General features: G+C 49.6%; 3 protein-coding genes across 3 annotated transcripts; all 3 read right to left on the bottom strand.

Annotated features, from left to right (window-relative positions):
- Nucleotides 1-1,109: 1,109 nt before the first annotated feature.
- On the bottom strand, nucleotides 1,110-2,417 carry LOC124647628 (probable carboxylesterase 2). The gene has a single exon (XM_047187540.1). The coding sequence runs from the start codon at nucleotides 2,415-2,417 to the stop codon at nucleotides 1,308-1,310; it is 1,110 nt and encodes a 369-aa protein (XP_047043496.1). The 3' UTR covers nucleotides 1,110-1,307.
- A 5,065-nt stretch (nucleotides 2,418-7,482) lies between these two features.
- LOC124705980 (probable carboxylesterase 7) lies at nucleotides 7,483-8,622 on the bottom strand. The gene has a single exon (XM_047237661.1). It carries the CDS (start codon nucleotides 8,620-8,622, stop codon nucleotides 7,519-7,521), a length of 1,104 nt encoding a protein of 367 aa, XP_047093617.1. The 3' UTR covers nucleotides 7,483-7,518.
- A 2,050-nt stretch (nucleotides 8,623-10,672) lies between these two features.
- On the bottom strand, nucleotides 10,673-11,797 carry LOC124705981 (tuliposide A-converting enzyme 1, chloroplastic-like). Its single transcript, XM_047237662.1, has one exon. The coding sequence runs from the start codon at nucleotides 11,795-11,797 to the stop codon at nucleotides 10,811-10,813; it is 987 nt and encodes a 328-aa protein (XP_047093618.1). The 3' UTR covers nucleotides 10,673-10,810.
- Nucleotides 11,798-12,509: the final 712 nt, after the last annotated feature.

The following is a 12,509-nucleotide window of genomic DNA, read 5'->3' as shown; positions in this document are numbered from 1 at the left end:
CATTCGAAACATGACACTCTGAAACAAAATGTTGCCACAAGGTCTAGTTGTGATGCCCGTATTCAGTTCAGTATTACTCGTGAGGGCGTTTGGACGGTGCAGAAGGTTGTACTTGAGCACAATCATTATCTCGCGAGTCCAGATAAGAGACACATGTTGCGGTCATAGCGTCGTTTGGTAGAGTCTGATAAACTTGTGACTGGTCATATGAGGAAAGCGGGATTAAAGCCTGCCCAAGTGTTTAAGTTTTTCAAGCAGTGGTATGGAGGACCTCAACATGTACCTTTCTTGCGGGTGGATAGTAATAATTATATTGGCCGCTCACGAAAGAAGTATTTGGATGTCAATGATGCACAAACAATGTTGGAATTCTTGAAAAACAAACAGTTAGAAGATCCTTCTTTTTTCTATGCCATACAATTAGATGAGCAGGATTGCCGGATAGCTAATTTCTTTTGGGCAAATGGTCAATCTATCATGGATTATGCTTGCTTTGGCGATGCTTTGTCATTTGACACCACTTTTCAAACAAATAAGTTTAAGATGCCCTTTGCACCACTTCTTGGAACTAACCATCATAAACAGACAATTCTTTTTGGAGCTGCCCTATTATTTGGTGAAACCACCGATTCATTTATATGGCTCTTCAACACATTTTTAACAGCAATGCAACTTGAGGATGACGCACTAGTTACCTTCAACCATGAGAATGTGACCATACCATGTTCCTATAAAAAGTACGAATCCAAAGGTATGCAATTAGATTTTGACAATTTTTTTAGTATATGATAATATTTCATAACATGTGTGTATTTATGTCATAGGTCTGTTATGCAAGCATGCACTCCGAGTGTTCAACATCAATGAGGTTATCACTTTGCCATCACAATATATACTGCGTATATGGGCAAAATATGCAAAAGGAGGTTATTCTTCAAATAACCCCAACAATCCTAAAGAAACTTTACAAACACGTGCTGCTCGATTTCTCGGAAAGCAACCGCTGTTGCACTTAAGTGTGCTGTTTCAGAAGAGCTACTTGTAGAATTAGAGAAAGCTAGAAGGGAAATTCCCGACTTCCTTGACTTTACTAGATTCGATCAGTCACATGCACGAAGGGAAACCCCAAAAGCAAGAAAACAGTTGCAACATGATGTACAGAGTACATGTTAGCTCTAGTTTGTTGTTAATCATGTATGTACGGCAATCAGCGATGAATCCTCGCGACCTCACGTGCACGGTGTTGCATCCATGGCCATGGATGACGCGCTACCTACCCTGAGAAAGTAGTGAGTGGGTCACCACGACTATTCCCGGCTGAGGTATCCGGCCGCGAAAGCCAGCTCCTTGGCGGACTTGGGGCTGGCCGGCGCGTCCAGGAAGTAGACGTGCCGCTCGCCGGCGGTCTCGTACTGCACAATTTCGCCGTCCCACCCGCTGTCGTTGAGCGCCGCCGCGTACGCCTTCCCGCGCGCCTCGAAGTCGTCCAGCCCCGACACCGTGACCGCCACGCGGGAGCACGCCAGGCGCCGCAGCTCGGCGGGCGGCGTGGCCAGCGGGTCGATCCGCGGGTCGTCGATGCCGTAGCGCCCGGCGCAGACGAAGGACCACGTCACCTCGTACTGCCGCCGCGTGGCCGGGTCCGTCGTCTCCGCGCCCACGGCGCGCTTGCCCCAGAAGTAGGGGTCCAGGAGCAGGATGCCCCTGATGGCCGCGCCGCCGCTCTCGTTCCCGGCGCGCATGGCCATGTTGTGCACGATGTTGGCGCCCGCGCTGTCGCCGGCCAGGTACAGCCGCGAGAGGTTCCCGCGGTCCCGCAGCCACGGCTCCGGCCCGGCTCGCGCGTTCTTGGCCACCCAGTGGAGCGCCGCCCACGAGTCGTCGTAGGCGGCCGGCAAGGGGTGCTCCGGCGCGAGGCGGTAGTCCACGGACACCGCCACGACGCGCGCCCTGGCCACCAGCGCGTTGAGGTAGGCGTGGTACTTGGGCTCGAACGGCGACATGATGACGAACGCGCCGCCGTGGTAGAACACGAGCACCGGGAGGAGATCGCCCTTCTTCTTTCCCTCGTCGGATGGCAGGTACATCCGGGCGGACAGGCCGGTGGCGTGGTCGATGAGGACGTCCTTGGAGGTGACCCCCGTGGCCGCGTCGACGCCGGCGGGGACCCGGTCGGTGCCGTCCATGCGGTGCACGCAGCCGCTCCTGTACTTGACGAGGAACGGGGAGAAGTCGAAGGCCACCGCGCCGGCGTTGGCGCGCGTGGAGCAGTTGTCCCGCGGGGGCGTCGCCGGCGGCAGCGGCTGCTCCCTGCGGTGGCGCGGGATGAGGAAGATGGGTAGCAGGATGGCGGCCAGGAGGAGGAGCAGGGTGAGCAGGAGCAGGGCCGCCTTGGCGAGCGTCGGGAGGCTGGCCATCGAGACCATCGTGCGTCGTGGCTCGTGGCTCGTGTAACGAACCGGACAATGATTGTGGGCTGGGTTGAGGAGCCTGGAATTGGGGATTTGGTAGATATACTGTATCTGCTTCGTTGCAGCGTCGCTACTTGAGAAGTTCAGATAGGATGGAATACTGGATGGCGTCGCAGCGTTGTACTTACAGGATTTTGGTCGTGATGCCGTCATGGCCTCATGGGACTTGAAGATAGAAACGTGAGGATTGAGGTGACCTTTATTCGGCCTCGCCGTTGCAGTTTGTGCTTGGCTGCTTTGACCGGTGGTTCTGAAATTCTTGATGTTTTTACACTGAACTTCACAACTTGGTTTGTGCTTGACTGCCAGTCATGGGTTTGGGATCTTGGTATATCATATACACTTGGGATATGATAGGATACGATAGTGCAATTCTTGACGTTGAGGTCTTGCAGAGGATTTGGATGGTGATGCCGTGATGGGACATGGAACTATGGAAGCAGGAACGTGTGGACTGAAGTCAGTGACCTCTGAAGCTCTCGGCGTACCGGTGGAGGCTGAGTAGACGGTGAGAGGAACTCGTGCTGTGGCTAACAGTTTAGTGGACGGTTTAAGGTTAAGATCCGACAATAATTGGCGAAAGCTTGAGGGAGGGCTACACGATTCGTTCAAGGTGCTTTTCACCCAACGGACTAATGGACTATCGTTTTATAGGAGGCTGTCACCGTGTCGTGTGTAGTCACTGTCCAAGTGTCCATCTTCTAGCTGCCATGCCAAAGATTTCCGACTTGTCTTCTTTTCCTAGAATTCACCATGCTAATCATGTACTCCAGAAGAAAGGTCTAGACGGCCAAGTATGGCTACAACTTAGCATCTCACGGTTTAGAAACACCCATAACAAATAATGTTGGGCTAGAAGAAGATCATATTGATAGTAGCTTGAATACTTTACCTGTTGTGGGTGTTGATGATTCCTTTCAGCATGATATATTTGATCTTAAGATACTGAGGTTCTCTTGATCATAAACCCACTGTGCCTTACGTAGACGGTCCAATTGAGATAGAAAATAATGTTGAGGTAGACGAAAATCATATTATACTATTAACTTGAATACTTCACCTCTTGTGGATGTTGATGATTCCTTTCAACATGATATATTTGATCGAAAATACTAGATTATGTTGATCATAAACAAATTGAAAATTTAGGTGAAAAGGGACAAGGAAAAGACTTGTCACTTAAAAAGGCTCCAAAGATAGATATTCTAGAAGGGTTTTCTATATTATTCCATACAAGATTTATATCAAATAGGGAGGAATATGGTAGGGATTGGCTTGTCTACTCTAAGGATTTTTTTAAAAAAAAAATAGGTATCCGAAATTGATAAGGATCCTATGACATGTAGTCAGGCTTTAGGTTTGGCAAAAAAATTGGTATGAGGTATTGTCTATTGTTAATTTAGTAAGAAAAACCTTGCAAACAAAGGATATACTTATTGATTTTGCTATTGAGAAAGTGGAAGGATTTTTTTTCGACGGTACAGGGAAACTGGTTTCTTAGAAGCATTTGAGATAGCGAAGCGAATTTCACGTGAGTTGGATATTGGTGCAGAATTTCCCGAATGTCGAGATATTAAACGAAAGAATTTTTTTTTTTCCAAACGATCCACGTGGGATCGAATTTTCATTACCATGGAGATAACGAAAATACAGCAACAGTTTTCAGAAAAGGGGGGGAGATCGCCGCCTAATGCTAACGTTCAGGACAAATATTACAGAACCAGGAAGTATATTACAAGAAAACGATAACCTTGTCGGCGACAAGGGAACAACTCAAAAGGGCGCGGCAACAAGAGGAACCGGGGAACATCCTAGATCGCACAGACAAACGACTTCGGGAGGTTGTTGAGTCTTCACGATTATCTTCGCAGTTCTTATCCTCCGAGGCGCAAGCGATTAGCTCGTCCGGAACTCCTCGTAGGTGGATTTCCATCTCCCGCCGCAGCAGACAAGGCGCAGTAGTCCATCAGCTCCAGCGACGAAGCTCCAAAGCATCCCGCTCACCATGGAGACCCGACCAATAATTCATGAAAACAAGAGCAGTAATCGATGATATCCATCGGTGAGCTGATTAACTTTTTTCAAAACAGGATTTATTTCTTAGTTTCCAAATGGCCCAGCAAACAGCTGACCAAACCAGCAATCTGAGTGTTGCGACTAGCATGAGAGAACTGAGGGAACCACCAGAAAAATTGGGAAAAACTCCCAGGTCGAGTAGGAGCTTTGATAGCAGTGGCTATTGCACTCCACACAAACTTGGCAGCAGAACAGCCAAAGAAGAGGTGGGTGATGGATTCATGTTCATTACAGAACTGACAGATGGGGTCCCCAGGCCAATTGCGTTTAAGCAAATTATCTTTAGTGGCAATAGCATTATGCCAGATCAGCCAAAGCCAAATTTTGATTTTCAAAGGGACTTTGCTTTTCCAGAGATGCCTAAAGGATCTATCTCGACCTCCACCACTGATCTGCTTATACACGTGATTTTACAGTGAAATTGCCCTTTTTAGTCCATTTCCATCTGGGGGAGTCCTTCTCCTGAGATAATTGGGATTGATTCAGTAACTGAAATAAGCCAGCCTCTTGAATAATCAAATCCGGAGGTAGCCATCTTCTGTAAGAAAATCTCCAGTCCATATTGGCTGCATCAGCAACAGTGATGTGTTGTTCATTGCAGATATCAAACAGAACAGGGAACATATCCTTAAGAGGATTAGTGCTGCACCAAGAATCTCCCCAGAAGCTAGTTAATTCCCCATTCCCAACTTTCATTCTCCCGCCACGAGAGATAAAGATCTCTAACTTTCAACATATCACTCCGGAGGGAGAGTCTCCAGTCTCGTGTTTTGCATAGTAAATGCCTTTGTGATTCAAGTATTTTAATCTCATAAAATCTTGCCAGGGACCAGTGTCATGCTCCAATTTCCACCACCATTTGCACATCAGACTAATATTGAATCTGGATAAATCCTTTACTCCCAAACCACCTTTCTGTTTGGATTTACAGATCCATCTCCATCTAACAAAGTGATATTTTCTTTTATCAGCACTACCAGCCCAGAAAAAAGACCTGATAGGCTTATCAATTTGTTCAATAGTTGATTTATGCAAAAGTCTCAGTGACATCAGGTACACAGCAGTGCTAGCAAGGCAAGCATCAATCTTAATCAGCCTCCCCCCAATGGACATGGAATTTCCAATCCAGCCACTCATCTTTTTCTTGGTTTTCTCTCCCAGGAATCTCATGTCAGCTACTGAAGCTCTTCTGGCACAAACAGGAGTCCCCAGATACCTGATGGGCCAAGTACCTTTCTGACAATTGAATAATTCAGCATAGAAAGTTTGTTTAATATCATCCTCCAGAATCAACATAACTTCACTTTTCTCAAAGTTAATTTTCAGACCTGACATGGCTTCAAAGATATAGAGCAGGAGCTTTAAGTTAACAGCTTGTTGAGCATCATCTTGCAGTAGCAAAATAGTGTCATCTGCATACTGAAGAATTGCAGTGCCCATCTGCACCAAGTTATCTGCCAACCCAGTAATCAAGCCATTGGATTGTGCCAAGTGCACCATTTTGGCCAGGCTGTTAGCAGCCATATTAAACAAAAAGGGGGCAAAAGGATCACCTTGTCTCACACCTTTATGACTAGTAAAATATGGGCCCACCTTGTCATTGACTTTGACACTAAGGGTCCCACCAGCTCATGATTTCTTGATCCAAGTCAACCAATTATCACTTGAATCCCTTCAGTTCACAACGATCAAACGGAATCCCCGATTCACTTTATCATATGCCTTTTCAAAGTCTATTTTCAAGACAATCCCCTGTTTTTTCCTGAATTTGCTCTCTCTCAGAACTTCTTGAAGCAACATTACTCCATCAGAGATGAATCTCCCCTTGATGAAGGCAGTCTGACATGGAAGTAGAAGTTTACTCATCACAGGGTTTGCTCTAACAGTCAGGACTTTTGTTATTATCTTGAAGAACACTTGAAGCAGACATATGGGTCTAAATTTTTAAATAATGTCAGCATCAGCAGATTTGGGAATCAAAGTGATAATCCCATAATTGATCCTACTCAGGTCAATTTTGTGCTCAAACAAATCTTTGAAAACATGCAAGACATCAAACTTGATAATATCCCAGCAATGTTGATAAAATTCAATGGGAAAACCATCAGGGCCAGCAGCTTTATTTTTCTCCATGTGGTCAATGACATCTTTAATTTCCTCCAAGGAAAAATTCATATCCAACCCAGCTCTATCAACATCATTCAGTTTTTCTTCATCAGACCAGACATCTCCACTTAGCCTGATGCCAGAATCATTCACAGGACCAAACAAATCCTTGTAAAAGTCAGTGGCATGCTCCAACAGAGCAGCATCACCAAGAACAATAGAATCACCTTTTTTCAAAGAGAAAATAGTTCTCTTTCTTTTACACCCATTAGCAGCTTTATGGAAAAAAGCAGAATTGCTATCCCCATAAAGGAGCCAATTCTCTCTTGACCTCTGTCTCCAAAAGGATTCCTCATTATCCAGCACTTCCAACAAATTAAGTTGGAGGGAAGCCCTTCTTTCCCTTTGACTTGGAGATAAGGGTCCCACTTCTTCCAAATCCTCAAGTTCTTTTAATTTGATGAGGACCCAGATGACATAAATGGTGCCACAGACAAGTCATTTAGAATCAACTATTTTATTCCTTTTGTTGGTATGGCAATTTCCTTACTGAAAGCCAAGTTTGAACAATACGAGGGTTATAAATAAAAATTGGTTTCTTATTTACCTTTAAAACAATTTAGTCATTGGATACCCATAGTTTGAAATCTTATTGTGTTTATCTGTCCCTAAGGATAAAAAAGATGATAGTGACGCCGATGAAGATAGAAAATCTGACATTGATGCCAATAAACTCTATGTTGGAAAATGTATACTTCCTATTTACAAGTCCAAAAAGATGACGCAGGTCAGAAATTCAGAATTAAACAAACATGAACAGATCGCTCCTTTATTACTGAATCAATCAATCATCCAAAGCAAAACCTCAGCAGCGCCTGACGAAGTCCGCCACGACGGCGAGCTCCCTGGCGGCGAGGTCGGAGTCGTACTTGGGCAAGAAGTAGACATGGCCCTCGCCCTTGGTGTCGTAGACCTCCAGCTCGCCGTCCCACCCGCACGCCTTGATCCCCTCCGCGTAGGCGCGCGCCCTCTTCACGAACCAGCACAGCTCCGCCGTGGTGACCAGCACGCGGCGGCACCCGAGCTGCCTCCACTCCTCGGGCGACGCCATCGGGTTGATGTACGGGTGGTCGGGGCCGAGCTCGCCGGCGCAGGCGACCTGCCACGCGCGCTCGAATCCGCCGCGGACGGCGGGGTCCGTCGGCTCCCCGCCCAGCGGCTCCTTGCCCCAGAAGTAGGGGTGCAGGAGCGCGACGCCGCTGACCTTGTCGCCGAGCCCGTCGACGCGCTCCTTCCGCAGCCGCATCGCCGTGTTGTGCGCCATGTTGGCGCCGGCGCTGTCGCCGGCGAGGACGACGCGGGCCGCGTCGCCGTGCGCAGCGAGCCAGGGCTCGGGGCCGTCCGGGCGGCACGCGGCGATGACGGCTTTGAGGGCGGCGAAGGCGTCGTCGTAGGCGGCCGGGATGGGGTGCTCCGGCGCGAGGCGGTAGTCGACGGAGACGACGACGGCGGGGGCCGCAGCGGCGAGGGTGGCGGCGTACCTGTGGTAGAGCGGGGAGGCGGCGGTGTGGACGAAGAACGCGCCGCCGTGGAAGAACACGACGACGGGGAGCCTCTTCCCGGCGGCGGCGGCGGCGGGGGGATGTAGGTAGAGGCGGGCGGAGAGGTTGGCGGCCGGGTCGAGGACGACGTCCTTGGAGGCGACGCCGTTGGCGGGGTCCCCGGAGGGGGAGGGCGGCACGGTGTCGGTGCCGTCGAAGCGCTCGACGCGGCCGCTCTTGTGCCAGCGTAGGACGCCGGGCATGTCGTACTCGATCTCGGAGCTGGCGTCCATGGCGGCCTTTGGCTCCGCGGCGCGGGGCTTGAGGATTTGGATGGGGAACTGGAACTGGTACCGGAAGAGCAGAGCGGCGAGCGGAGCGAGGAGGAGAGCCGCCCACCACAGCACCCGTGGAGCGGAAATGGGCATTTCTTTCAGTGTCAGTGTCTGGTCTGGTGGCAGGTCGCCGTTCAGAAAACGAGAGCTGCACCGGATGGGATCTGAGCGATACTACCTGGCGTTGCTCCGATTCCGATTCAACCGTCTTTTTTTTATCCGAAAAGTTCACCCATCCATTGATAATAATCCATAGCAGTAGTGCAGTACGAAGAATTTACAAAATTATAAATATGTCCATAGAGGGCGAAGGCGCACCGCTATCCTCACACCTCCACCACCGAAATCAGACAAAATTTGTTGTAGTAGACAAACGGGAAGTCATCGTGCTAAGATCCTAAAGAACCAGCGCACCAGAGCAGCAATCATTGTCAAAGATGAAGTGCGTAGATCCAAATAGCCAAACCTGAAACCACCCCAACAAACATGAAAATCGACTAGATCCCAGGAGATCCACATGATACACAACTCCACAGGCTCTCCGCCAACGCTAGATGCACCACCGGAATGAGGATAAGACGGGGAGGACCTTATTCTAACTTTAAGATGTGGTCACCGCCTCACCATATGGAAGAAGACACTAAAAAATAACCTAAACAAAGAACGGAAACCTCCCTCCGGTGAGAGGCCGTGGTCCGTCACGCCTCAAAGGCCCTAAGGTCACCGGAGACGGAGCAAACCAACAGCATCGCCGGCGATAGGGAGGGAACCGTAGATGGGTTTCGGTTTCACCTCAACGATCGCCTCCGATCCAACGGTCTTTGACCGAACACGCCGGATGCGTTGGTGGTATCGTGGTCATTCAAATAGCTTTGCCGGTGTTTATCGCGATGGTGGCCACAAGGGTTACGGTCGTGGTCTCGTGGATCATCACCTCTCGACTACCACAATTTTCACATCTGTCGTTACGAAGCCGGGCACAAGGGCTACCCCAACAATGCGCTATGATACCATCATGTTGTCGCCGTCGACGCCATGACCATGTGGGCCATCCACGTAGTTTGCCACAAGGCATCCCACGACGATGCGTAGAAATACCACCACGCCGCCTCCCACGTAGTCAGGTAGAAGGCATACCACAAACAGTGCACGGAAAATACCACCATGTCGTCGTTCACCACTGAATAAGATGATCAATAACACAAGTGAGATTTTGAGAAATATGTTAAAGTACCGTTTTGAAACGACTGAAATTTCTAATGCATGGAACTTGGTAGGAGTGTTTCTAATGCTCGGTGGAGGTGGAGTGCTTGGATGGGGAAAAAATAGTGACAACGAGGGGTGGTTTTTATACCGGGGGAAGGGGAGGCGCTGACGACCATTAACGCTGACGCGTGTCCCAACAACAGGATACGTCAATGCCTGCTGCCGCTGCAAAGACTGGCGTTGAAGGCAATCAGATGCGGCGCGAAAGGCGAGGAGGAAGACGACCGGTCCGCACGCTGACTACGCTGGCCCACGAACGACCGGTTGATTGGCGCGCTCTCTATCTGCCCTCCTTCCCGCCAACTTGCATCCATCCGATGCCCCCGCTAGCCTCCTTGTGGGGTGCGGGTTCGGCTTAGGGGTGCCCGATTAGTTGTTAGGCCACGCCATCGTCAAAATGAAATTAGACATGCCACGTAGACGCAATTTCTTTCGCTGGCACCCCCATATCTCTTTAGGGGCTTTTAGGGTCCAGAGTGGAGATGCTCTTATGTTTAGTTAAAATCAAATTTTATAAAGTTTGATTACACATTAAAAAATATTAACATCTACAATGTAAAATCTATCATATTAGAATTGTTATTAGGTATATTTTTAAAATTATATGCATTTGATTTGATGAATTTGATTTTTTCTTCTAGTTTTTGTCAAACTTTACAAGTTTGGATTTTGACTAAACCTAGAAGGCAAGGTAATTATAAATGAAGGGAGCAACGGTCTCTGTTCCAGAAATAAATGTCACAACTTTTTCTAAATATAGATATATCTAGAATTACATTCATTGTTGAAAAAGTTGTAACGCTTCCTTTGGAAGTGGGCAGTAGTTGTGAAGGGACAAAGCACATGCTCGGTGGAGTGCACAACTTTGCACTAACACTGATCGATCAATCTTTTGGACTTAACCATATGTGTCGGCAAAAGCACAGAAAATTCAGATGGGGTGTTTGTTCAAGGGCTCAAGGCAAATCCAACACAAATCATACATCAAGACCGCCACGCAGATGCGTAAATTTCGCTACAGGTTCAGGAACCTGGAGATGACCTCATCCTGCCTGACGGCGTCGTCGCAGGCGAAGTTGCCGAGATGGAAGCAGTGGCCCTGCCCGGCCACCTCCAGCACCTCCACCTCGCCGGCCCACCCGCTGGCCCTCAGCCCCTCGCAGTACGCGCGGCCGCGGTCGCGGCACACGTCCGTCTCCGCCAGGCACATGAGCACGCGCCCGCACGCCAGCGCCTCCATCGGCGGCGCGCCCGCCGCCAGCGGGTTGATCCAGGGGTCGTCGACGCCGCTCGTCCCGGGCCGCACCACGCGCCACATCTTCACCACGTTCTCCGCCATCACGGGGTCGCTGTCCTCCGACGGCACCTTGCCGTGGCCCAGGAAGTAGGGGTGGACCAGCACGATGCCGCCGCTGATGCGCGCGCCGTGGGGCAGCAGGCCCTCCTCCGCGCCGGCGCGCATCGCCAGGTGGTGCGCGATGTTGGCGCCCGCGCTCTCGCCGCCCAGGGACAGGCGGGAGAAGTCGCCGTGCTCGGCGAGCCAGGGCTCCTCGCCGCCGGCGCCACCGCCGGGCGCGTGGGACGCCACCCAGGATAGCGCCTCCCACGAGTCGTCGTAGGCTGCGGGGAGGGGGTGCTCGGGCGCGATGCGGTAGTCCACGGAGACGACGATGGCCCTGGCGCGCGCGGCCAGGGAGGTGAGGTACCCGTGGAAGACGAAGTTGAAGGCCGTGTGGAGAACGAACCCGCCGCCGTGGAAGTAGACGAGGATCGGGAGCTTCTTTCCGTCTGTGGCGGCGACGGGCGGGAGGTAGAGGCGGACGGCGACCTCGGGGGAGATGGTGTGGTCTTTCGAGGCGACGCCGGTGACGGCGTCGGTGGAGGGCGGCACGGGGTCGGAGCCGAAGTAGCGCTCGACGCGGCCGCTCTTGAATATGCGGATGCAGTGCTCGATCTCGAGGACGACCTCCTCGTCGCTGGCGCCGGCGCCGGAGCCGGCCATGGGTCGTCGACTCGTCGCTCGTCGGGGACTGTGGGTAGTGCTGGGTACGCGGTGGTTTGGTTAGGAATGAGTTGTCGAATGAGTAGCTGTGCACTACTTTGCTTGGTTGGGCTTGGCCCACGTTCATGGCTAGTACTCCCTCCGGTTCATATTAATTGACTCTAATATGGATGTATCTAGACATATTTTAATTCTAAATACATCCATATTAAAGTCAATTAATATGAATCGGAGGGAGTAGTTGGATCGAACTACTCCTACCTAATATTTTGTTTTGACTTTTTGTGGAGTAGATTCGGACTTCAAATAGGGTGATAATTTTTTTTAGGAGGATATCTGATAGTGCAATTTTGGGTAGAAAAAATATCATTCATGAATGATGACCACTATGCAAATTATTGTGGAACTTTGATGAAATTACTCACATGTACAAAAACAGATAGCATATTATGGTTTAATTTGAACATCCGTTTTCTTTTGTTATTTCCTATGGTTTTGAATATAAGGCTACTACTAAAAATATATTTTTCAGTTATATACGGCCCACTATCTCTTCTCAAAAAGGATTGATTAGATATCTACTGCCTCCATACCGGTTTACAGGGCAATTACGTATTTCGAGAAAAAGTTTGACTATAAATTTAGTCAATAAAATATAAGATATATGCCAAAAAAATTATACCATTGGATTCATATTCAAAATAAGTATCTA

Source organism: Lolium rigidum, chromosome 4, assembly GCF_022539505.1.
Source record: "Lolium rigidum isolate FL_2022 chromosome 4, APGP_CSIRO_Lrig_0.1, whole genome shotgun sequence".
Classification (NCBI taxonomy): Eukaryota; Viridiplantae; Streptophyta; class Magnoliopsida; order Poales; family Poaceae; genus Lolium; species Lolium rigidum.
The sequence above is the reverse complement of the archived record's forward strand: the minus strand, read 5'-3'. Positions and strand labels throughout refer to the sequence as shown.

Excerpts from the sequence above, each read along its gene's own strand:
- LOC124647628 (XM_047187540.1), bottom strand. The coding sequence starts at position 2,417 with ATGGCCAGCCTCCCGACGCTCGCCAAGGCGGCCCTGCTCCTGCTCACC.
- LOC124705980 (XM_047237661.1), bottom strand. The coding sequence starts at position 8,622 with ATGCCCATTTCCGCTCCACGGGTGCTGTGGTGGGCGGCTCTCCTCCTC.
- LOC124705981 (XM_047237662.1), bottom strand. The coding sequence starts at position 11,797 with ATGGCCGGCTCCGGCGCCGGCGCCAGCGACGAGGAGGTCGTCCTCGAG.